The sequence below is a fragment of the Sceloporus undulatus genome, chromosome 3, assembly GCF_019175285.1.
Source record: "Sceloporus undulatus isolate JIND9_A2432 ecotype Alabama chromosome 3, SceUnd_v1.1, whole genome shotgun sequence".
NCBI lineage: Eukaryota > Metazoa > Chordata > Lepidosauria > Squamata > Phrynosomatidae > Sceloporus > Sceloporus undulatus.
In genome coordinates this window covers 176006039-176033370 of record NC_056524.1, presented here as the reverse complement: position 1 = coordinate 176033370, position 27332 = coordinate 176006039, and the positions used below count along the sequence as shown (strand labels likewise).

The following is a 27332-nucleotide window of genomic DNA, read 5'->3' as shown; positions in this document are numbered from 1 at the left end:
AGTAAAATGTATGGAATTGGGAAATATTATGAAATATTAGGAATAAAATTGGAATAGAGACCTGAAATATTACTTTTATGTATGCCTGATGATAATAATGTAAAAAAAAAAATATGGGAAAATTATTTTTTGTGTGTTGATGGCAGTCAGACTAATCTACATGAAATACTGGAAAATAAAAAAGGAAATACAGGTAGACGAGTGGCTAATTAAACTCTTTGATATGATGGAGTTAGGCCTCTTATCTAAAGAATTCAATGAAAATACGATTGAAGATTGTAAAAAACTTTATATATAAAAAAGAAGTGGGGAAGTATAAAAATGATGGAGTAAAGAGGTAAAAGTAAAAACTACTCTCAGAAAATGGTAAAATTTATGAAACGGAATCAAAAATTCTAGTTTTTAAAACAATCATGTAATGATTGGAGGGATAAACAAATGAATTAAAAGATTTGTGTTGATAATAAGGTATACAGAAAAAAATGAGATGGTCATATAAATCAGATGAGGGATGATATTAGGAAGTAATGAGTTGATTATTTGATAAAAATGTTTTTATGTCCATTTTTAAATATATTATATTTCTAAATCTCTTCCTTTTTCTTGTCTATAGGATATGAATGGATTATTTGACTGTATGAGTTAATGCAATCATGTAACTATGTTTTTAAAGGCTAATAAAAATTTATAATGTAAATGTAAACAGCAACAATAACGTAAGATGAATGATGAACGATGAATGATTTTTGTCTTCAAACATGTTGGGAAAAGAGGTGAATAAGAAAATCTTAAGCAGGGACAAATATTCTGGTAATATAAGGGAAGGAAGCTGAGGTATGATAGATGAATGTGAGAGAAGTTATATGTTGGATGGATTTCATGATATGTTATAGATGATTTTAAGAAGAGATTGGTAAGTGGATGTGTTTGTATAATTTTTTATTTTCTGTATTTTGTTTTGCATCATTATTGCTGTTTGACTAATGATTATTTCATTTTGTAGTATGTATTTTACCAATAAAATTTAATTTAAAAATAAATTCTGATTTTGTTACTTCCAATCCATACAAATTCCTGTCCATCTTCAATCTATTAAATATCTGTAAAAATACTATTGAAATTTGTATCTCTCAGACTCAAATTCTTTACTTGTTACCATCCTATAATGCCCATCTTCCAATATCAAAAAGGTATTGATAAGTTACCCATTTGTCCTTAAATACAATTTCTCTTCTATATAAAGCTTTAAGGGGCAAGACTAGTAAAGACATTTTAAGATATTATCTTGTTTTGTATTGGTTCCATACTCTTAACAAAGATTTCCTGATAAAATGATTATTAAAATCCACATTTGCCTTAATTTTGTTGTACCACAGCAAATCCTGACAACCAGTTCTCAAATCAAACCATTTCGATTGTAGTAATCCAGTTTTCTCCAATTTTATGCAGTCCTTTAACCAGATTAACAAGAGGCAGAAAAATAATATTTCAAATCAGAGAGTTTCTTATTTAAGATAGGTAGATTCTTACATGTTTGCTTGGAACTAAGTCACTTTACATTCAGTACAGTTTACTTTATATCTCCACATGCTGAAGACTGAAAACAGAATTCCTGAAGCTTACTATTGTACATTTTGATGTACAATAAAAATTAATACTCCCATCTGACCCTCTGTCCTTCATTAATATTCCAAAAAGCTCTGTGCAGTGCAGAGCCAACACTTCAAGATAACAATTATTCCCATTCGGAGGAATTAGTATTTAAATACCAGATTAAAGACTTCAAGTGTGGTATTTTTCCAAGTAGTTTATAATGCTACTTTCCTTTGAGGAAAAGAAGATTTAACAAGAGACGTGTATTTTACAACAAAGTGATTTCACAATTACCTTAACAGACTCATATCTCAATTGACTCAACTACTGTTAATAGCAGTCAGATCAGAAGATACAATCAGGTCATCATTATTAATGTATTTGGGGTTTGTGTGTGTAGTGCATATTCTGAAATTCTAGTCTACATGGTACCACCATCAGCCACTAAAATTATAAAAGCAAGAACTTTTAGCTGTGCTTCCAGCAATCAAGGCATCATCATCATCACGACTCTAAGAACTGCTCAGCTCAGCTAGTGCTCTAACGAACGTAACATAACAGAATATGTGTGTCATGAAGCATTCCTCCACAATCTACTCAAGTTTATGTCTGTAGCCATGTGCTTTGCTCCCTTTCTCTTATATCACTCCAGGAAGAACAGGTTTCTTCAGGCTGTCAGGATATAGTACTGAGGAACACAAGTATACAGATATAATGCCCCAGAATCTGCTGGGCATCAGTCTATACTTCCTTCCCTTATTATTTTGTGGGTGACTCACTCAGAAAGTGTTAACTCTAGGCAATCTGCACAACAAAGGGAAGAAGGAATACCTTGAAGGTGTGAATAGAAAACCAATCCCATCCAACAGTCCGAAAAAGCAATGTAAAAACAGGATAAAGGAAGAAACCTGTAACTGTGCACAGTAACACAAGAAAGCAAATCCTAAACAAGCAAAGCAGTCTCTCCCATCTTTACACTGAATTAAATTAGGAGAATATCTTGACATGCTACAGAGTGTTTTGCATTAGACAAAATAGATGGCTATGGACAATGTAGAAAGGTAACATCTCATGTTTTATTATATGTTATTTGGAACAAGCTCCATGACAGAAGATACCTATTTAAGCCAATAGGCAGAAGATTGCTGTGATGGATCTCCATTGCAGGCTAGACCTACCGTTCCAAACCCATAGACTCCTTGCCCCTTTTCTCTTCCAGATCCCTCCTTGGATTGGATACTTGGGCCTTAAAGTGACCCCTCTAAGAACAAGTGAATGGGTGGTAAGCATAAACTATCTACCAAAACTTAACAGGAATAGTCAGACATAGTTGTAAAAAAGATGTTTATTAAGACACAATTAAATCAAACAATAACCATGGACCAATTTAATTGGGTGTGTCTATGTGCCCTCAAGTCACCTGTTGACTTGTGGAGACACACTTCATAAGGTCTCATATATTTCATAGGGTTTTTAAAAGCAAGGAATACTCAGAGGTGGTTTTGCAGTTCCTTCCTCTGAAATATAGCCTACAACAACTGGGATTCCACTAACCAGAGCTGACCCTGCTTTGCTTCCAAGATCAGACAGGATCTGGCACCTTTAGGGTATTTTTGCATTTACAGCTTCCTAAAATCTTATTCCGTTCTTCCCTGGGATCACTGTCCTATTTCTATTACAGATTTTGCAGACTCTCGACCATCTGTTTTTAAAAACCTATCTGCCTTCTGTCTGAGACAAGCCACAATTTTTTATCCGTTCTTTCCTGTAGGCCCACCTTTATAGCATTCCCTGAGCTGTGAGTGGCTGGCAGTAACCTGCCCCTCCCTTCGCAATCTTGTAAAAAGAAGATTTGCTTGGAAAGGTAGAATTACTGCCAGTATTTACCCCAAGGGAGATGAGAAAGGGGCAAGGAAAAGGCTAATCCTTTTCTGTCAGACTGCTTAGTGTCTTCATAGGCCACCTGGCTGGGATGTGACAGGGCACCTTGCAGCAAGTGGAGGCTGTCATTACAGCTGCTATAAAGAAAGCTAGAAAATCAGTTTTGACAGGCTTGTGGACATCATGATATGTACAAACATGATCTGCTGAAAATAGAAGGGGAGTACCATGGTAAATAAGATAGTTACAACCTACACCAGGACAAAAAAAAATATATGATGTGCTCTTTAAGATGCCCCTTGAGATGTGCCCCAGCTTGCAGTTTTATTTGTTTAATGAATTATTTTCTGACCTTTGTTCCACAACAGGACTCAAGGGAACTTGAAACAAAACAATACAAACACATAAAACAAAGAAAAGCAAGCATATTTAAAACAGAACTTAAAAATACATTAACCAAAGGAAAATACAGCAACCACCCAATCATAAAGTCCTTCTACAATAAGCAAGTTCAGTTGCCAAGGGTCTTGTGTGAATATAAATTCTTTTGGCTGCTGGTGGGAAAACAAGGATGGAACCAGCCTAGCCAAACTTGGTAGGGACTCCGGATCCTGGGATGGCCACCAACCAAGCCCTGGCCAGTTTCCCTAACTGTTGGCCATCCTGTTTAGGCAGGACCTCATCTCCACTGAAGAATTAATGCATTTTGACATCACTTTAACTGCCATGGCTCAATGCTACGGGATTCTGGGATTTGTAGTTTTGTGAGATACAGTACTTAGCTTTCTCTGTCAGAGTGCTCTGGTGCTGCAACAAACTACAAACCCCGGGATCCCATAGGATGGAACCATGGCAGTTATAGCAGTGTCAATCCACATTATTTCTGTTGTGCAGATGAGGCTTAGGGCTTGTGGGAGCTAGAATCTAACATCTGCAGGGCAACTACCTCTCACCCCTCATCTAGAATAGAAGAGAATCTCCATACTCTTTCCCTCGAAATTGAGTTACTGTCACCTGTTCAAAAATGAGATAATACAATTAGTATGCCATTTTTGGTGAGGATGTCTTAGTAACACAGTAGTTAAAGGAGCATGGTTACAAAAGAGAAGAACTAGATGAACCAGCTGAACTATCATGTTTGAATAGTCCTATCTCACAGGGCTGCATGTGGGTTTCTGAAGCAATGTACACAATACTAATAAAATAATTATTGTTACATTTGTTATTTGGCAAAGTCTATGGTCAAAATCAAATAAAAATAAAAGCAATTTCTCCCTTTCATTACTTACCCTCTTAACATGTACTTTTCCCTTGTTACTGTTGATATCAGCCATATAACTCTCCTATCATTTATATGAAAGACTTCATTTTACACCCACAGTCAGCTCTCACAAAGGATTCAACTTGATCAATGTTATATTCCTTTTCACTTTTACAGCCAAATAGCCTTTTCATTCACTTTGGTCATTTGGCTCAACAACCAGAGCTTATGACCTCTTGACAACTCATCAGCTCAGGAAACTGAAAATTATTTCTGTTGAAAGGTAGTCTACTTTGCCAGCCTCATGTCTTATCTCTCTCTTTGGTACCAAAGACTACGGAAAATATGATCTGCTCATGGTACTTCAAAAGTCAGCTGCTGATAATGAAGATAAACTGGCAATTCCCCTAAGGCTATCCATCCAAATTAGTAGCCATTTTTTTCACTCTCTCCTTACTTGAGCAATCAAATCCATTTTGAATGGGAGTGGCACAACTTCCCAGCATTATATATGAGACCACAGTGGAGACTAAAAATGATTTTGCTTTTTAAAGGTGAGGTTTTCCTGAGAATAATAGAAGGAAGCAGACTAGGATGTCTGCAATTTTATGCAGGAATTAAATCTCATTACATTCGTATTTCAGCAGAGAAGTATAGGGTTGCTTAGTTTGAGCCCTCAAATATCCCATTTGATGTGTGGTGAGAACTGGCAGAACTGGAGGTCACTGCGTTTTGTTTCAACATATGGTTGCATAGTGGCCCATCAGATAATCTAATCACCATTAAGAATCAAATGGAAAGGTTTTGCCTTTGATTCCATTGGAATTAATGGATAAATTCTCATATATTTAAATAATAGCAATAGAGAAATAATCCACTGCCTCAGAGAATTACTCTGTGGGAAATTAAGATAACAACATTCACATACAGAGGAAGAGGAACGGTTATCTTCAAAGACACTTAAAAGAATTAACCATCCAATTACAAGACAACAAAATTACCAATCTCAAATTGTGCATTCATATAAATGTATAATTGGTGTATGCAGTAATTACAATATCTATGGCTTGAGGGAAAATGCATTAAGAAATTACTTCTGCCAAAAAAATAAATCTAAAAAAGTCAGAGAATAGCACTAAAGCTGTATATAAAGCACAGATTTCAAGCTTAAATTCACATCACAAACTACAATGCAAATCCTATTTTTTCCTAAATGATATTCAGTAGAAACACACAACTATGTTATATACTGATTTTCTTCCCCAAGGGAGGGCAGAAACAATGTCAGAAAACACCTTCAGATTTTATTTGACTTGTTGAATATCTGAATTACTGACCTCCACAGTGAAAAATGTCTTTTCCCATTTTTCATTCTAACAAAATATTTTTACTGTGTTCCACTGTATAGGCCATGGAAAGAATACAATATAAATATTACAATTCCCAAGAGTCAAGTTTAAAGTTTCTGGAGAGATTTCTGTAAAACACTAGTAATAACTATTCTTAAACTGTCAGATATTAGACTAGAGAACAGTGTTTGACTTTCATAAAGCATTAGCTTATTCCATGTTTAGAATTAAACAGTGCCCGAATGTCTGTCTAATGCTCAGATTATAGAAATCATTTTGAAAGATATAGCTGACTGTGAACATGATTTTTCCTTTGAATACATATACATATGTGTAAAATCCACAATTTCAATTCAAGGATGACAGCATGGATATTCAGTATACACATAAAAAGTGATGGTTAGGATTAGGACTAGATTATGCTTGCAGAAGATCATCAACAGTGTCCACCTACTCCAAACTACACTTTACATTTTTCTAAATTCGGATAAATTGGTGTATGAGCAATGTTAACAGAAATTGTTACTGGAACATGTGTCATTTTCATCTTGAGTTTCACTTGAAATGCTGTCATGTCAAACATCAAAACCAGAAATTATATTGGAATTGTGTATGTATGTATGTATGTATACACTGAATACTCCTTATCTCCCTTTCCTATTACATATATTCTTAGTCTACCTATACCATACAATATGCTGCACCAGTCTCATGTGTTTCTCTATGTGCATGTTCAAAAGAGAACCATTACCAATTCTGGATTTCTAGGAACATATAACTGGAATGGGAATCATGTGGCAGCCCTCCAGGTGTTGTTGAATTGCAAATTATGGCAGTCCAAGCCAGCTTAGCCAAAAATGAGAAGTCCTAGGAGCTTCATCCAATAATTTATGGAGAAAATGTCATTTCTGCCATGCTGTGCACATGAATTTGTCACAGCCACGTTTGTATACCTGTTTAAATTATCTTGGGTGTATATGTAAAAAAAAAATTGTGTGTGTGAAAAGGCCTTCAGCATGTAGTTTATGGAAACACTCAGAAACATCCTTTTATGTTATCCAAAGTCCTGTGTAAGTAATGTGAGGGCCAAACTTTATATCTAACAAAATTGATTTGCTACCCTAAGTCCTAACTGTAGACCTTTGTGGCCAGAAATACTCTGCCTTGATCAACATGTTGCATGTCAATATATTCCAAACAACTGATGATGAAACCAATGTAGAAAAATACTATTGAGTCAGGGCAAGGGGGAAGAGAGAATGCAAGCACTCATTCTTTTAAAAGGTAACTGATACGTCCATAGCATGTCATAACTGAAGGAATTCAACTGCCCAGTTTGTTCATGATTTCAAAGGATGGGCTGATTGTATTAAAATGACACTAACAATAAACTATTTCTTAATAGTTCTTCTTCTTATTATTATTATTATTATCCTTTATTTATATAGCGTTGTCAATTTACACAGCGCTGTACATACAATCTTTTAGTTAGACGGTTCCCTGCCCTCAGGCTTACAATCTTTCTTCCAAGTAAAGCTTTCATTGTGCATGTACTGTGTCCCATTCACAGACTCTGTATATGTTAGAAAACACTGTCTTCCCATTTGATTCTCTTCTATGTTTTCCCATAGCTTTTCCAATCTTTTATTCTATTCCCAAAAAGTCTGCTGGTGAAGGGATGAATAATTGCAGTAGCAATAAGAGTAATGCATCCTAACGTGTCCTTGGATGAACTAAGTCTAATTTCTTACTTGATTTTACATTTCAAGCGAGTGTAATACCAGAGACTAAAGGAAATGCTACATAATACAAGAATCATGGATCTAACTCTTGCCCTTCCTTCCTTCCTTCCTTCCTTCCTTCCTTTAGTCAAAACAAGAAGGGATGTGACATCAGTGTAGTGTGTGTTTCCTTGCTCCAACTGTAATGTAATGCTCCAATTGTATTAGCAGCAGAGTTAATGTATGGCACACTGTGCTAAGCCAGATCTTACATAGAAAAAAGGGAAACAAAAACAGAAAAGTAGAAATGGTAGATTGTGGAAAGGCATTTGAGGATAATTGTGTATTTCTATTACTGTCTGCTTACAATTATTTTTACCGTTTTAAATTGTTTTAATAGGCTTCTATCCATTTTACAAGTGAAGAAAAAGAAGAGGAAGATGGTAAGTTTGGACCTCTACTAAAACTCCACTTTTTAGAAAAGGCCACTACACAATAAAAACTGCATCTGGAAGTACTCTGAAACCTTGTCAGTGTCATCCTGGGCCCATCTATTTGGGAATTGGAAATAATGGGATGATGTTTGAATATACACACTCAGGACTGGACTGTTAGTCACAAATAAAAATTCATTAGGCCATTCAGTGATACAAATCCCATTTTGGGGAAAAAGTAGGATATAAATACCATAAACAAACAAATAAATAAATAAATCTGTACTCATTCTACAATAGCAAGACAATGAGATAGGGATATGTGACGGCCCAAGAGGGGTATGTGAACGCCCAAGATTAATCCAAAATGAATGTAATACAAAACAGAAATGAGCATTTAAAACACAGTTTGAATTAGTATTATTTTCTATCTGTGTGATCATGCCATTACTTTTCAGGATGCCCTTGTGAATAGCCATAACGCACAAAGGAACAGTTCCCATAAACTTCATGAATGCATTCTCTATACAAACCCAGTGATGGTCCCAACATGCTGCCAAGCTGCTTGTACTGGGGCACTGATGGAATGAAACTAATTCACCTGAGAGTGCTGGGAAACTTGAAACAGAAGTAAGAGAGTGGAGATGATGAAGTAGTTGTTCTTGGTGATGGTACATTAAGTAACACCACTACCATAAGTATTCTCTTGTTGTACTAAACATATGTCTATCTGAAAGAATAATCAAATGATAGAGACAGCCATATTCTAATGTTTGGCCCAAAGCATCTGCTGATTTTGCTGCTGCAAGACTTTGTCAGGTTTTGGAGAAGTGCCATGTAGGGGGGTGGGTGGGTGAGAGTTACAGCTTGTCTGGGATGAGTCAATGAAGCAGCAGTTCAGCAGGGAAGCACAGCAGCCAACTAGCCAACCCACCATCAGATGTTCTGTATTTCAGAAGATAAGCACCCTAAATCATGGCAACAATCAGGTTCCTAAAGATATGCTTCATTTGTCCAGACCATTTTTTTAGCCTGTCCTCTTACAGGTTCCATAGATTAATATGTTGAAAAATCAAAGTAATAAACCATTCATTTACCTTGATTACACTTTCTCCAGGCCTCATGTCTGTGTAAATCTTGACATTATATGATATGTTAGAGAAAGTTGGGGAGTTATCATTTGCATCAATCACAACAATATTGACTGTGACTGGTAGGCTTTCTTGCACACCATCAGAAGCTGTCATCTTCAAAACAGAAAGACAGCATAAGAAAATCTTTTAAAAAACAGTACAGCTAGGTGAACATATTAGTTCAAATAATTTGATTTTTATTTATTCTTATATATTATGCTTTCTCTCTCTTGTGTGCACAAACACACACACATGTATGCACATGTGGCAGGCACAACAGTTACAAAATAATTCCCCTTAGAATTTTCCTCAAAATATTTCACATATGAATTGAATCTAATAATTTACTATAGGGGAAAATTCCCTTCTGTTAGAGAGTCATGTTATTGGTTTTTGAGACTCTTTGTCCATTATAGGTTAGGTTACTAGCATGTATATGGTGTGGGGATAACTTCCCAAATAATGAGGGCATTAGTCCTAAAATAATAGTTATGTATGTACACTTGGCCCTTGGAACTCACAGGGGATCTGTTCCAAGGGCCAAGTGTCCAAATTTCACACACATTCAGGCCCCAGGCTTGAATGGGGTGCATGCATGCATGTGAGTCGCATGCCATGGCATGCACTCCACTGGCATTAATAGCGGTCACTCCTCCATGGAATTTTAAGTCAACGGATCTCAAGTCTGCAGACTTGGAGAGGCGACGGTACATAGAGTGGGGATTACTCCTCAAATAATGAGGGCATTAGTCCCCATATAATAATTCTGCCCTCTAATGGAATGAACTTTCCCTTCAATCTCCAAATTTCTAGTATTGCAGTAACTTAAAATTTCAACTAAGCTTTTAGAAATACCATTTGGGCAGCAAAGTTACCAAGACAATTTCTAAAACATCAAGTATGCATTCTAGGTTTTAAAAACTTCCAATGTCTCATTGTCTGTCTGTAATGCTAGAAATTTGGAGAGTCAAGGGGGGGAATGATTTGGGATGCACAATTCTTATTAGGGTGTAATGTTCTGATTCCCCCCTCCCCCCCGTGAGCTACAGCCCCGATTACCAGATGAACTCCCCATTAGAGTTTGGCATGACTCAACTTCCAACACACTCAGTTAAATAGGAACAATGGTAATCTGCAAACACATCTTGACAACTTCCTTATCCTTAGGCTGCATCTGCACTGTAGAAATAAGGCAGTTTGACAAATGTTTAACTGCCATAGATCAATGCTATGAAATCCTGGGATTTGTAGTTTGTTGTGGCACCACAGAGCTCTCCCTTACTAGAATACTTCCACTAGATGCTGGGCAGCCATCTTATGAATTCACTCCAGCACTGAATTCTCTGCATTGAACTGTGGGTGGGACTAGATAGATTTTGAGGCCTCTTTTCATTCTCTGCTCTTGTGAAATAGTATTCCTAAAATATGTAACCATTTTAATTTTAATTGAAAATATATTTATTTTTCAACAGTTAACATTTATTATTATTATTATTATTATTATTATTATTAACCACATTCTGCAATATCTGGAAAAAATGCATTTAAAAGGTTGCTTATCAATTGTACCCTATTGCTTACCGAAAAGGTGTATAACTGTTGGAGTTCCCTGTCAACTGGCTGGAGTAAGGTGAGGTAGCGGATTATTCCAGTCTGAGTCACAGTGAAAAATGTATTGTAGTCATTTAGGAAAAGATGGAGCAAGGGGTCCTTTGTCTTCAAAGAGAAACAAAGAGAATGGTTATTACATTCTCAAATGTATAATCATAATACATATACAGGCTATTTTAATGATAGTGCTAAGTATACTGACTGTCAATGAAAATGAGAAGAGAAATGCAATTCCTACATTTCTAGGTTTGCAATGCTTGCTTGAATTGGAAGGAGGTGCTGGGAAGGCAGGCCTTGCCCTCACCTCACTATTTTATCTTTAAACAGAAATGCTGGAGAAATCCTTCCTTCTTTCTCCAGTCAATTCAAACTTTGATCGTAAGCGTTCTTTTGGCAATTAGATATTTTAGCAATTGTTTCAGTGACAAACTTTGAAAAGCAGAGGCAAGGTGAAGGCTCCATCCACCTGCCAGATGAACAAAACCCCATGGTAAAAAGAATTACGCCATTTGCTGATAACATGTTCACCACAAAAGGCAGTTTTTACAATGAGGGTTTTAACTCAGCAATGGAAAGATGGTAATTTATTATTCGAAGCATCTGCTTGTATTGAAGGTCTTGAGAAAGCTGCCAGTATGCTTAATGCAATAGGGACAGCACAAAAGCTTTGACACACTGGCAATTGGTATGGGGCTGTTGCTTGTGCCCTATAAAACAAAAGACAGAGGCATCTCCTTTTGTGCAACCAAACAAGCCATTCACTAAGATGCAAAGTGAAGGATCTTTTGTTTTCTGTATGTGTGTGGTGGGGGGAGGATCCCCATTGCCTGGAGACAGAACAGAACTACCTTGATTTTCAAAATCACTCCTTTGTCAAACCACATGATGGAGCTCAGCAGTTTAATTGAAACAGTTCTCTCATACATAATTAATAGCTACATAAATAGGGAAGAGACATACAAAAACAGGGAAGAGACTAGCCTAGTTAAGCACAGAGAGACTCATCATCAGTCTTATGAAACAGTCAACCAAGAGGTGATAAATATGCCACTATATACAATAGTTATGATTTGTATCAGCAGAGTGACTACAGGAATGAAATCACAGACCTTCAAGGTATCCAATAGCAGTTGTGGGGAGGGGCTGTTTAAGAAACAGACAACCCTTCAGACTGATTTGTCAGAGCATTGGATTGAGTGGAAACTTTAGCCAAGATCCTGTTCAACACCAGAGCAATATAAAATTCTGCTTGAAAAGGTGGTGGGAACATTATGGTGGTCCTTCTGGTGGCTGTGCTGGTTGATGTTCCTCTCTCTGTGTGTATGTAGCTATTCCTGAATGCCTAGCCAGCAGCTAAGGCAGGTGAATGGGGAACCACGTATGTAACAGCTATTGGATAGCTCTTTATGCAAACACTTAAAGATTTCAGCTTGTAGTGTAATCAGGAGTTATGCCTGTGTCATGCCCCAACAGGATTTCATCCTTTATGTTTCTGAATAAATAAAGTAGCACCTTGCATTGCTGCTGCAGCAGTAGGAAAAGACTGTGCTCACAAGGCCAAACCTTATGAAACAGTATTTCTGCAATGCTATTGTGAAGCATGCTGTGATAACTGAAAGCCATCAGGCTCCTGGGCAGCAAGCCAGCTGTGTTGAGCAATACAGGGCTGATTTCACACAACCAATTTTCAGGATGAAAAGCCGCACCATCAAAACTTCCTCTATCCAAAAGTATTAATATCTTGCCTCCCTGCAAGTAATAACATTGATCTTTCATGGATTTTTCCAATATGTATTATAAAAAACCTTTTAAAATATTGGTTCATGTAATATCCTTTCTTTTCACTAATTATATGATTAGACATTTAAAGATAATTCAGAAGGGAGTGCCTGAAGTAACTCATGCTCCAACAGGCATAACAACACCACTGCAACAGTATGGAATAAAAACAGCAAACCAGGGAAAAGGAAAAGGTTATTTTTCGCACATAATGCATCAGGGGGTTTCAAGCTTGTTCTCTTCCACATTCAGCTTTAGGTCAATAGTGCTGAAGGATGCACTGCAAAGTGCACACAGATGGTGGAAGAGACACTTAAAGGTGTGCAATATGTGAAAACAACCTAAGAGAAAGATGATGGTTTTGACCATGAAGCAGACAGAAAATATGACTGGTTCATGCTTCTTTGTCAAAGAAGCTTCAGAGAAAATATAAAGGAAACTGTTCACTTATGCTTCCTCTCTGTGTAACTCACTGAGGAGAAGAAAAGGGAAATGAACAGTACAAAACTACACATGAATATTCTTAATAAAGTAATTATTAAAATCCAAATTTATCCATTTTTATTTCCCATGGAAGAAAATGAATGTTGATAGCATTTGATTACAAAAATAGAAAATATATTTCTATCACAAAAACAAAAGTACACAGAATTATAAAACTCACTTTAACAAGTGATTTGAGAGGGTTTTTCTTTAATTAACAAGTTTTTTAAAATGCTTATCAGATACCCTAATGACTTGATAGGCACTCTGATGACTTAATTTTTTTTCCAGCAAAGGCAATTCATTTTAAAATTCATTTTTAAAAAGCTTTCTTAAAGAGCAGAGGTTAAACAGGAAGAAAATAGATCAGGAAACTCAGGGAGAACCTAAACACCTAAAGATACCTACAGGGCTGGCACCTGGTGGAACCTAAAAAGCAAAAGCAAAACAAAATAAAATGAGAATAAACAGTAAAACTATGTGCCTGGAATCCCTCTAATACTTACCATTGAAATGAGACTAATTAAAGTCAAAGGAGCAGTAGACTATCAAAAGCTTTCATTAACAAGATTGTTCACTTTCTTTGTTCTAGCAATTACAAGTTTGAACAGAAACTATCGTCATAGTGCTAATTTCCAACTTTTACTGCTATGACTGCCTACTGTGGAATTCTGGGATGTGTAGCTCAGTGAGGCCTAAGAGCTCTCTGGCTGAGAATTCCAAATGCCTTTTCTAAATTGCAAATCCCAGGATTCCACAGCAGGCATTCACGGCAGTTAAAGTGGAATGCGCACTATAACAGTGTAGTGTGAAATTCAGCTAACACTCGTACCAGATTACAAATTTCTGTTAGAACTTTCCCATTGTCAGCAAAATTGCTATTTTTCTGTTGATGGAATATTTCTTCTGATGCTGTATTGCTTTTATTAAAAATAAATAAATAAATAAATAAATAAAAATGATGATTTGTATGGGATGTGATTTTCAGGGTATAACTAGTCAAATAATGTCTCAACCTCAACTGTGAGAAAGACTAGAAAGGCAATAGGGAGGAAGTGGAAGATATAATGTTGTCTGGCCCAAAATGGGTTAAGTGCATGCATTTCTAAGTCTTCTCCACAGTGTTAAAGAAATGGGAAGACATTTTGTTTCCTATCACCTCCTCATATGCAGAACCAACTTCTTAGGTCTTTGGATTTGTCTCAGGAAATATACAACATTCTTTTGGAAGTCAATACATGTGAGAAGCATCGAAACCAGTATCATCTAAATTCAGCAAGCTAAAAAAATAATCTGGTTAGCACACTAAGAAGAATCCTACTGTAAAATCTGATTTCAAGATGCAAAACAAACCACAGGCTTGAAACCTGTGTAACACCAGACACAGAAGTCAAGGCATTTGAGAAGTCACCTCAACTTACTATGATATTGTCTGCACTGGTGGCACATAGTCCGAGTATAAAGAGGTGTACATCACATAGTAGTGGTATAATGAGCTCCCTGCAGTATAATGGGCATTAAGTTTATGTTGGGTGAAGTCACCATCTGATTGTTGCTGTTTTTAACTGTCCTCGAGTCAGCCCCAACTCATGGCAATCTTGTGGATGAAACATCTCCAAGCCCCTACCTCCATTGTTCTCCCTAAGTCTTGTAAATTCAGGCCCATGACTGAGTCTAGTGATTTGATGTGTGGTCTTCCTCTCTTTCTACTGCCCCCCACCTTTCCTAACCTTATTGTCTATTCAGCCTGAATAGAAATATATGCTACTTTCATCTCTGATTTTCCTTAGTAATTGTTCTAAATCTGTGATATTGTCCACTAGTAATATGGCATTGTCCGCATATCCAAGATTTTTCATGTTTCTTCCTTCTATCTTCCTCCTCCTTCTTCTGAAACTAATCCTGCTTTTCTTATCACATTTTCTGCATACAGGTTGAACAAATAGCTATCACCATATCACACAGACATGGTTAAAGCTGCTATATGAAGGGTTGCTCCATCTGGTGAACTATTTCTACATATCTATGCTTTTGAAGATCATGATACCTGAATTCAGGCAGCTGCAGAAACTGCTGGAGTAATAGCTACCAAACTTGCAGAAGATGGTGGCAGTCAACATTCCTCTGAAAGACTTGGTGGAGTGTGTGTGTTGAGGCCAGTCCATTCATTCAGTAAGAGGGAATTAAGCTTATATTTGAACTACTGAACTACTAACATCATTCAAAGGACCCGTATAGTCCATGACCAGTTTGTTTTCTAATGAAAAACAAGTACTAGAAAGTGATGAAAGTTCTGCTTTTGCATTCTTTGAACAACCACCTATTTTGTATGATACATAAGAAGCTATTTTTGGGGATATATATTTTCACAAGTTCAAACTGCAAATGAAATTCTAAGCACAATTCTTTCATTTTCTTGGGCCTCCAAAATTTTATTTGGTTTCCTTTGAAAAAAAAATTACTAACTGCTGTTTATTATACACACAAAATTACTAACTGCTGTTTATTATACACACAAAATTACTAACTGCTGTTTATTATACACACTTTCAGAATGGACCTTTTAGTGTGCCCCACCATTCTGAAATGCCAAGATGCAAAGGAATTCAGAAAGAATATCAGCAGTTGATAGCTCTTCTCTGCTAACAAGCACACATCAAATGTGACAGAGAACATCCTAAGACATTAGGGGAGAAGGGAGGAAGGGGAATAAGAAGAGGGAGGATCTAGATACAGTTACATTATATTAAAAAGTATACTGAAGAAAAGAAAGGGGAAATGTATGCTGATCTGAAAAATCTTGCACAATGCAGAGGAGAGTGGAAACTTGTTGGAAACCAAACAATATGAATTAAAACATTAGAACATCAGCTTTCCTCATTACTGCACATTTAGGTGCATGTCTTATGTGTAACTCTTAAAACTACAGTGGCCATGTTCTTTGCAACTAGCCATTTGAGCCTATTCTATTATCTGTAGGACAGGGTGCAGAATGTTCCCAATTCATTTTGTACCTGCATATTCATGAGTTTACATCCAGTTTCTTCTTCAAATATTGTTAACTTCTTTGTCTCTGTCCTTCCTGCACTTCCCTCCCTTCTGATCATAAGTCATCCAGTCTCATGAAACATTTCAGAAACTGATTTGCACCAATTTCAATCGAGCCATCATTATTACTTTTTAGGAATTATGGTAAATGTGCTCAAGTACTTTAACAATATTACACTAGTTAAGCATTAGGGCCATTTTGTTTTCATGCTTATATTCCTCTTTCCCTCATGATCTCTGTTCAATATGTGTCCTGGAAACAATAGCTGAGTTTGCTTGACAGTAGCTGTCTTTGCTGATTTCAAAACAGAAAGAACATACATACAAGCACAGTTTACATCAACCTGGGGCACTGGAATGAAAAGTCTTTGGTAGTGCTGGAGGCTCCCAGGAAATTATTTTGAATGAGGAGAACTCCAGGAGCACCTCCAAAGTAAAATTTGTACAGAAACAAATCTTGGGACTTCCAGAGACTTTCCCCCCATTCGGAGGCATTACATTTCATAAGATTTTATAGTAAGAAGCAGGGACATGATCTACACCTCCCTTCTTCACAATGCAAGTTATTTTCATTTCCATCAATACAGCAAAAGAATCTATTTGGACTATAATGGATGGGAGATATCTCTCCCAATGGTGAATCAAACTTGTTAAGTTTTGTTCTTTGTTCCTCCCTGACTGGTCCAGCAGCTTAAACTAACAAAACAGGCCTGTTTCACAGCCACTACACATTTTCATTACTTCCATTTGAGTCTGGACTCAAAACACTTCAGTTGCAAAAGCCATTAGAGAAAATATTTCATTGTGTGCACAGTGGACCCTAGAAGGATGTGATTAACTGGAAACAATGTTTCTTCTAAAGGAATGCAGTAGGAGGACAAGATGTTCTGAAAATTCTGAAATCTATGCTTATTCCATTCCCATAACACATGCAATGATGACACTGTGGGTCTATTTATACCACAGAATTATAGTACTGTCATTCCACTTTAACTGCCATTAACTGCAGTTTTGAGAAGAGTATTTAAACTTCTCAGCCAGAGAGCTCTTGTGGCTCATCAAACTACAAAATCCCAAGACTCCACAGGGCATATCCATGAATGGAATATAGTGCTATAATCATCCAATGTAAATGGGCACACAATTATGATAGAAGCAGTGAAACTATGTACTATCAGTGGACAAAAAGAACATTTCCAGTGTGCATATAGAATATTTTAATGATACAAATCAATACAAACCTCTTCTATATCATTATCCAAAGCTATGATTTGCAGTGGCGATGTCAGATTCTGACTGTGTGAGATAGTTGTACCCACAGGGGACGATTCTAATATAAACCCTTCATATGTTGATTCTGTGAAGTAAGGTTTCTGGTTATTTTCATCTAGAACTTCAATATGTAGATTGGCAAATACTGGAAGAGGGTGACCATTGTCCTGTTCTGCCTGAAAAAGCAAAACGTGGATTTGTTACGATTCCCACTGCTACTTTCAATATTTGTTTATTTGTATTACATGATGTTCAAATGGCATTTAATATAATAAAATCTTTAAGCAGCTACAGTTAAGGGTATATATTATAAAATACAAACCAAGACAAAACAATTTAAAAGCAGTTTTTAAATGACAGGTTTGTTTTTTAAAATGAAAAACATTAGAAATGCATGAGGAACAATATATAAACAGAGAAAGGGACATGATTGTCCCAAGTAAAAGAAAGTTTGCTTAAATAAATAAATAAGATTTTAAAGAGGCATTTAAAATTTCACAAACTTTTTGATTTGAAGTGCATGAGCGAGAGAGTATCCCAAAGGATGAGTGTTTGCAAAGAAAAGTGTTACATGTCGACCAGTGGCATTCTGGAGATTGTGAAGCAACCAAGAAACCATCCAGCAAAGGTCTCAAGGATCATCATGAGTTGCTTTCAATTTTGTAAGAATATGGATTTGTGTTGTGATAGAGCTATACTTTATCATCTGATCTGTACTCCTTCCTACTTTCAACAAGCTCCTTTCAATTCCTCCTTATTATCTGTTTGTTTTGCATAAAAGTTGGACTCTAACACATTATCAATACTTAGAATGACAAACAAAAGAAAGAAAGAGGAACAGGAGTGAAGAAGTAAATTTACCCCCAACTGAATAGTGTCATTCATGACATTACAGAAAAATTAAGCTTCCCCTTGGGGGATCTTGTTGCAGGGAGAGATGTACATACAACAAAGACTTAAGATGAAGGCATGCAAATGTAGATATGTTTACATAGGTGTAAGGCATACAGGAATGGTGGTCTTCTCATATATAGATTAAAAAATGGGCTTAGTTGTACAAAAAATATTTTGTATCAGATCTGTGTGCTCCAATGAAACTGTGAGCTTCAGTTGTGACATGTATACCACTTTCTCCAATCTTCTGGAAATGAATATGGATACCTTGGATATTTTCCCAAAAAGTCCTGCACACAGTTTGACAAGTAATTCTGCATCTAAATCAGATAAAAAAAATGATCTGGGACCCTCCCACGTACCTGACACAGGTCGTCACTGATTTCTCACTTATCAAAGGATGCTGTTGTTGCAGCAAGTATATACAGAATTGCTCAAGAACATCAAAAACCAATGAACTACACTGCCCAGGTCTCCAGCATTTTTGGATAGTTCTGCAAGATGCTTATTATCAGCATCAGACCTCACTGTAGCACCTCTTTGCTACTGATGCACTATCTTGGTGGGTTAGGAAACTGAGGACAGTAGTAGGGAGGGCTTATGTGAAGCACAGAACTAAAATAGACTGAGCTATGTTCCATTTATACTCGGAGAGATGTATGCCCAACCCTAGCTGGATTTTAGGATTGAAGCGGATGCTATATGGCTTTAAATTTCACTACCTGATGTAAATCTCACCGATCAAAATCATAAGAGCAAAAAAATAAAAATTGCTGGCTGCATAACTACAGCAGATTGTAGCTGCTGTCATAGACCTCTGCTTCACTAAGGGGACGCTCCCTTTGAAGACTGTTCAGAAACTTCAGCTAGTTGAGAGAGCTGCCGCTAGAGTGTTAAATGTGACAGACTGCAGGGACCATACTACTCCCCTGTTAAAACAGCTCCACTCACTCTGTTTGTTTTTGGGCAAAATTCAAATTGTTGGTTATGAGCTATAAAGCCATATATGGCTCAGGTCCAGGCTATCTGAAAGACCGTATCTCCCTGTAGGTGCCTGCTCAGGCCCTAAGATCATAGGACATGCCCTTCTCTCAGGAGATTAGTGCATTGGCTTTAAAGCATCTTATCCCTGATAGGATAAAAGGCACATTTAATTTTCATAACAGGTGTTACTGTATTTACTTATGCCAGGGCGAATGCGACTCAGATACAGTCTGAATACCAGCCAGTGAGGAAAATCACAGGTGATGCAAGAATGATTTTAGGGCCTGAGCATTGAAAATTAAATGAGCTGTTATCCCATCGAGATAAAGCCAATGTGCTAATCTCCTCAGTCCCACAACCAACACAAGCAAAACTGGTGGGGACACAAGAGGGCCTTCTTAGTGGTCCCTAGACCCAGGTACTCCCTCCCTTTCAGGGCTGGGGTGAGGAGTCAGTCAATTATCAACAGGAAAAAAACCTAGGATGCAACTTTTCCCCATTTTGGCATGATCCTCACCCAGATTGGCTCCTCTCTGCTCTTCGACCCAGTTGGATGTACAGAGATGTGACCACATGTTTTGATTCATCCATTTAACCCTTATCTTAGTCAATGAACATTTTAGTTGTCATTGGTGTGGCACACACCACCAGGAAGCGGTGTCCTGGTGGCGATAGTAGGGCTCAGGAGTACGCACCAATCGCACGTTCCCAAGCCCTATTACGTACGGGCGGTGCCACTATTGACTGGCATCGCCCACACAGGGAGTGTGTTGATGACGTGTGGGCATATGAGCGTCCACACAACTCTGCCAGGAAGCGGTGTTGTAAGGGCTGTGATGCAGCGCTTACAACGTTGCAAAAAGGAGCCGCTCTAGGTGGCTCCTTTTTTGCTGCGTAGCGGTGCCTCACCATTTGGTTGCCGCGGCAATGCTATGCGGCAAAAGGGGCAGCATTTTCCTACGTGTCTGTCTCGCCCACTGTTATCATTTTACAGAAAGATATTTTGGACTTACAGCAACTCTGAGAATGATATACTTTCAACAGCCCAAATCATGTAACCTTGCTCTTGTCTTTCAACGCCAGGGTTGTCACTTCTGGGATTGAGTCAATATACCCATAATGTGATCCTGCTTTCCCACTATCTTCAGCTATAACAGCCAGTATTGTCTTTTCTAATGAATCATGGCATTTCATGATATGTCCTAAGCATGATAGCCTTGGTTTGCACCCTTTGGCTTTTAGTGAAAACTCAGTAGAAATTGATAATGTAGGTTACTAGACTGTTTTTACATTGAAGTTTCTTAAACATTTAAGCTACAATGCTTGACTGGCACATGAGAAGTGTGTGTGTGTGTGTGTGTGTGTGTGTGTGTGTGTAGATATATGATTTCTTGTCCAGGATCAAAACTGGAAAGAATTTACCACCCTGCAAGTTAGAAATTATGTGATTTCTAATTATACTGAAGAAAAAAAAATAGGGGCAAAAGCTATCCTTGAGAAGTGACACTTGAGCTTAATATGGAATATATTTACACCCTTTCAGCTTGACCTTGAAGAAATTATTTTATTCAGTGCTTTGATAAGAAACAAAATATTCAATCAATATTCATCTGGTTGAAATTATACCAGTCAGCCTATCCTAATAAGATTAAGTGCTGATAGAAGGGCATAACAAAACTGCATGTACATTAAAAAAAATGTTGCCTATTTAAGTAGGACAAAACATAACATCGGTTGACCTTCCTTCTCTAAACTAGTCTATATATTATCAGTTTTATTATGTTAACTTGTTTAGAATCTACTTTGCATAAATTTTGGCTAAAGGGCTTATGCAACTAATGAAACTGCAACAAGGGTTCTCTATGCCTACCGGTAATTTCCGAAAGAGAAACACCAATACCTTGGTTTCTTGCCCACTTCGTATCAAAGCACTATTATTAATAATGGTAGCTGCCATTTATACTAGAATTTGTACCCTTGTCCATCTTTCTTGTGAATATTCTACTGGGTAAAATAAATAAATAAATTATCATTCATCATCTAAGGCTTTTAGTTGTCTGTAAAAGAAAAGAGTCTAGGACTCAAAAGATTCAGGAAAGTGAGGTGTACCTACAGTTTTAACATACAGTTACTTGGAAATAACTTTCTTATAGGAAGAGAAGTGTGTGTGTGTGTGTGTGTACATATATATCTCATATTGTGACTATTCCACCCCAAATATTTTGCAGTATGCAGCTACAATGGACATACTGCAAATATTTTGGGTGGAATAATCACATGATATGAGACATACATGGGTAAGGCAATGGCAAACCTCCTGTGAGTCTTTGTCCCTGATTTACAAATAAATGAATGAACAAACAAACAAACAAAAACCTGGACGGTAAAAATGTATGGCACAACCCACCCAGTCACTTTTCCTGAAGAAGGCACACAGCCAATACACTTAGCAGTTACCAGACACTGGAGGCCCTTTGATAGTTTACTCTAAATTTAGATTAACAGATTTTCCATGAAAAAACGAGATAAAATAGTTTGGAGGGGAATAAACAATAGAACATGTTCTAATAATGATCCTACTCCCTCAAAAGACATCCAATTTCTGCCCTATATCCTTGGAACTGCAACCTAGAAATCTATGGTACTGTATTTAAGTTTCTTTTGTATCTTTTGAATTCCCTCTCAAGAATTACATTTTCCCAGAAGTTTTTTTCCCCCTCAAAGCATGGTGTAAATGCCCTCCACACCAACACATACCAAGGGCATTTTGGAGCAGAGAAAAATATGAGAAAAAGATAATTTTTGTGACCCTTTGGCACCTGGAGGCCAGATGTGTGACCCATGAGATGCACTCTGACCACCTGCCTAAAACATCTGGAAGACATCACACTGGGGAATGCTGTTCACCTGCAACTAAACTTGTAGCCCAGGTTGGGCATATGTAGCAGAAAAATGACTGGTGGTCATTGACCAGCTCCAGCCTTGCCTCTGAAGAGAAGCCAAAGTCTTGCCAAGTACCAATAACATAATGGCCAAAATACTATACTATCTGCATATTCAGCGTATTTCCACAACCTCACTGTCCATTCCCAGGTGGGGCCCCTGCTGCTGTCACTTACTTGTGGGGAAGAGCAAAGGGAGTAGGCAATTCAGACCATAGAAATACAACTGATCTCAGCTTGTTTGGGAGAAAGGGGAAGAAATGGGTATCCATCTTTTTCTTCACCCAAGAGCTGAGAGTAGCTAGATCTTTGTGGTTTGAATCTTCTCCTCTCCCCTTTTCTTCCCTCTGGTGAGAAAAAACAGCAGTACACTCTCCTGGGGCTTGAAAGCTGCCAAGCATGAGAGGTTTTTGGATGGAGCATAAAGGAATAGCCGTGTGATCCTCCCACCCAAAAATGGATGTATGCAAATCACTGTGTGAAGTTCTGAATAACACCCAAACCAGAATTCATCCTTCTCCCGTATCAGTTGTGTAGCCAGGAAGATGAACAGAAGCAAGTCTGACAACTGCAAATAAAATAAAATGAAGAAAGTGAGGAAAGGAGGTAAAGCTGCAAAAAAGCTTGACCATAAACCATCTTTGCATTTAGATCAGTGCTGTTCTAAAAATTGGGAGTCACGTTTGGTGAGGAGGAAGAGGAAAGAGTAGAACACTGGGAAGGATTCAAAGGAAAGACCAGCCTTTTCAGAATAGGTGGTTTCCCAGGAGCCTCTCAGAATGTAAAGAAGTTACTTGCTGAATGACTCAGAATCCCTCTTCCAGCTCATTCAGTGGCTTTGCTGACTGGGAAAGTCTGGGGATGCTAGTTGGGAGGCCACTCTTCCAAGCTCATGGCCTGCCTGAGGTGACTTTCATTTCCAGACGGCAACCAGGAAGGAGGGAAATCCTGGGTTAGGTGAGGAAAAAGTCTGACAATGTAACCTCCCAACATCCCCAAGGAAAAACACAAAAGGGAGCCCAGTTTCCTGAGATTTAGGCTTCATTACTCTTGAGGCAAGTGAAAGTCAACTTTGCACTATGAAGCATTATGTTATCAGATCCCTCTTTGTCTTCCCCTAACTCAGGAAACCCTGCTGGAGTTCCTAGAGATCAACACTCCTTTGCAGAATGGAAGCCTGGATAAAAGGGATTCTACAGCAAGTTCAGGCAGTCCTCTTTGCGACTTGCCTCTGTTGTGGCATCCTGACATTCTGGTGCATGCTTGTAATAGGAAAGAATCACACATTCCTTGCATATCTCTGCTTCCCATTCCTGTGATGAATTTTAGATTGTAAGCTCCTTGTTGGCAGAGACCTTATCTGACTTTGACTTCACTGCTGTGGTCATCGCTGGAGAAGGCCACTTTAATCAATCTGATCAGTGATAGAAATAACGTAAAGCAAAGTATCCTCTCCAGTCTAGTGATTCTTCCTTAATATCAGTCACGCTATGCATGTGTGACCACCTCTGTCCCTTCCACCTGTTCCTTACCAGTCTGGGTGCTAGGCCATCTATTTCAGTGTAACTTGGTCATCACTCAGCCACCATGAATCTTCATTATGTGGGTGTGCAATTAAGTATGGGTCACCGTTCCCAAGTTCAGGCATCTCTTAACAGATGTATGAATGCTAAGGGAAAGCAACTGCAGCTAATACACTGGCATTATCCTTCTCCTCCCAAGCACAGAACTCAAAAAGAGCAGACCTCCTTCATACATAAAGAATGAGGACGGTAATGGAGATTCCTACGTTTTGCAGTTTATTAACTGCAAGACATTAACAATTCTGCACTATCCGTTTTTGCCCATCTGTCCAAAGGCTTATGAATAAGCTTGAAGGGAGAGTCTTATGACTGATTTTTGTAAATTATTCTGGGGCCCTTCTTTGGAAGAGAGGCACTGAAAACTGGAAGAGGAGGAGGAAAGAGGGGGGAAGTGATTAGGCCATTCTGCCAACGTGATGCATAGTACATGGCATGCATTCACAGCTTCTGTACCTGAGCTATAATGTGTTTCCCAGCCCTTCTGTCACTCATAAGCTATGTCTCTCATCTTATCCAGTATGACACTTCACTATCTGTTTCCCATCTAGCATCTATTTGATTTTCATTTTGTCTTTCTCACCAAACTGGAACCAAGGCAGCTTGGTTATTGATATTGCCTGTTGTTGTTTTAAAAGAAGTAAAAGTACAAATAAAACACAGGTGTGATGTTGAAATGCAATTAAAGAAGTAATAAACAAATTATAATCATATTTTTAAAAAACAACTGAATCAAAAAGTTTGAAAGTCACATCTGTTTAATAAATAATAAATATATTTTACTTATTTTTAACAAATATAATTGTTAACATTTATATGCATAACCAGCTGAATAAAGATACCTTACTTAGGATAAATGTTATGTTATATTCTATTCTATGTTAAATGTTTTAGTGAGCAATTCTCCTAAAACGGTCTATACCAAACAGATAAAGAAATCTGACCTGCTTTAAAAAAAGGAAAAGTATTTGACTAGAAATGGCTAGGGAAGGGTGATGATGGTCCAAAACACAATGCAGAAATATTCCTGTTTGAGACTACTTTAAATGCCGTGACTCAGTGCTAAGGAATCCTGGGAACTGGGGTAGTTTATTGTGGCCCCAGACCTCTCTGACAGAGAAGGCTAAAAACTACAGTTTCCAGAATTCTCTAGCATTAAGCCAGGGAGCTTAAAGTGGTTTCAAACTAGATTACTTCTGCGGTGTGTTTTGGAACGATGTTTTTAACTCTTTCCTAGCATGACTGCAAAAAGTAAGCAATGCTTCTTAAAGCTCCTGAATCTTGTGCTTTCCCACAGAGATCAACACCTAGATGCTTTATTTTCCATCAGAACTAGGGTGATAACTTACATGTCCTCCCCAAAAGAATCTCCCAAAATTGTTTTTAATACTATTAATGGTTTAATGGTTCCCTTCAGGTTTAATTTTTGTAAGTTTATTGCTGACAGTTTTACTCTTTTGACTTTTTTAGGTCTCCTCAATTCTCAGGAGTAGGGGAGAGCTGGGATACAAGTAAGTAAATAAGTAAATAAATAAATAAAGAGATTGCATGTATATAAAGTGACACAGCAATAATGCAAAGTTGAAAATAATCATAATTCATACAGAAATGCACTATATCTCTGTATAGTAAAGAAGATTGACTAGAATGCTATTCATAGTCTCAAGCTGAATAGATCCACTGAACCAATTATTGAATGGTAAGTCAAAATGTATCTAAATTTCATTAATTTAATGGATCTTTTCTAGCTGGGACTACCATGGTATTTAGGCCACTAAGATGAAATTACCTGTGTGCCTCAGTCTTTTGTCTCGGTATTATGTATTGATGGTAATTTCAGGGTTCCTGGTCTACATTTTCATGATTATTTATCTTTAAACTGGTTTGGACTATTAAATGAAGAAGTGTCCTCCTGTAAGTTCCTCAAACAGAGAACTGCCCACTGTAAAGTTGGAACATAGACACTGGTTTTCTGTTGGTGGCTTTTGCCTTAGGTGTTGCACTGTCTGGATCTTTTTACATGTTGTGGAAAGAGGCATTCAGTTGCAAAGTTGGCAGGGTTCATGGAGTGCAGCTGGAAAAAAGATGTTTCTTTGGCGGGGGCTTGATAGGAGACTGTTGTAGCTATATGTTATAGCTACATCTCTCAGTGTAAGACTGCAGTCAATATTTCCAACACACATACCAGCCTTTCAATAAACCTATAGCATGATTCATTAACTGAACATCACATTGAAGGTTCACAAACAATGAAAACAAAAACTTAATCCAAAGAATTATCCAAAAGGTCAGTTTCAAAAGAATAACTAGTTATGGAAGTGGAAAGAGGAAGAGATTTTCTTTCTGATACGGATGCCTTAAGGTGGATCTGGATGAAGTTATCTTTCACAGGACAATTAAAACTGGCAGGGAAAACAACTTAGGTTGTTCTAATGCTGATGCTACATTACAAAATTAATTAAGTTTGACACTGCTTTAACTGTCATGGCTCCATCCTAGGGAATCCTGGGATTTGTAGTTTGTTGTGGCACCAGAGTTCTCTGAAATAGAAGTCTAAATATCTCACAAACCCCCAAAATTCCATAGTATTGAGCATGACAGTTAAAGTGGTGTCGAACTGCATTAATTCTGCAGTGCAGATGGAGCCTCAAATGGCTTTCTGAATAGATATGTACTCAGATTTAAATACAGATATTTTGTTGAGTTACACACTGAAAAACAGAAACCTAAATAAGCAAATTTGCCACATCTGGCCAATTTAATAGAACTTTCAACACTGTTGTGTTAAATGATACTGTTCAAGCATGTGGCATATTATTAATCTTACAGATTGATACCCTTGCTTATTATCCACTCAGCTGCACACCAACCACAGTAATTCAAATCTAATAATGCCTGTAAAAATTTCCATTAATAATGTAGCCAGTTATTAAAGCACTAGAATATGACCACATACAATGGTAATTGATTTCTGAAATTGGTGTAGCATTATTGTGCTTGGTTACCCTAGCATCAATGTGCTTCAGTTAAAAACTACATATCTTTACCAGCATGGACCATAGCTGATGTTTAAGTTAAATGTTCAAATGATACATAAGAACCCCAGTACATAAGGAATGGAAATTAATAATTTAATAAGCATTTTCTGAAGTTAACACCATCATTGGTTGGCATTCCCTAATAAATACATAAATACTCCTGCTAAAGCTTAAATCATAGACATTTCTATTAAAAATGTGCACCACTAATTTCAGTGAAATCTATTCCCAGGTAAGGCTATATCAGACTGCAAACTAAGACTAGTTACAGAATGAAGGATGCTTTCACTATCAATTTTACGTAAGTAGAGAGATCTTGTAGCACTGTT

At 37.4% G+C, this 27332-nt stretch overlaps 1 protein-coding gene across 2 annotated transcripts in view; it reads right to left on the bottom strand.

The window, feature by feature from the left end:
• PCDH15 (protocadherin related 15) overlaps positions 1–27332 on the bottom strand; it is a 648893-nt gene that overhangs the window by 226818 nt on the left and 394743 nt on the right. For both annotated transcript variants that reach the window (XM_042459844.1, XM_042459843.1), the window contains 3 exons: positions 17535–17741; positions 10954–11088; positions 9337–9486 (listed from right to left, as the gene is read on the bottom strand). In XM_042459844.1, the coding sequence (XP_042315778.1) occupies positions 9337–9486; positions 10954–11088; positions 17535–17741 (492 nt within the window). The remainder of the gene's footprint in view (positions 1–9336; positions 9487–10953; positions 11089–17534; positions 17742–27332) is intronic.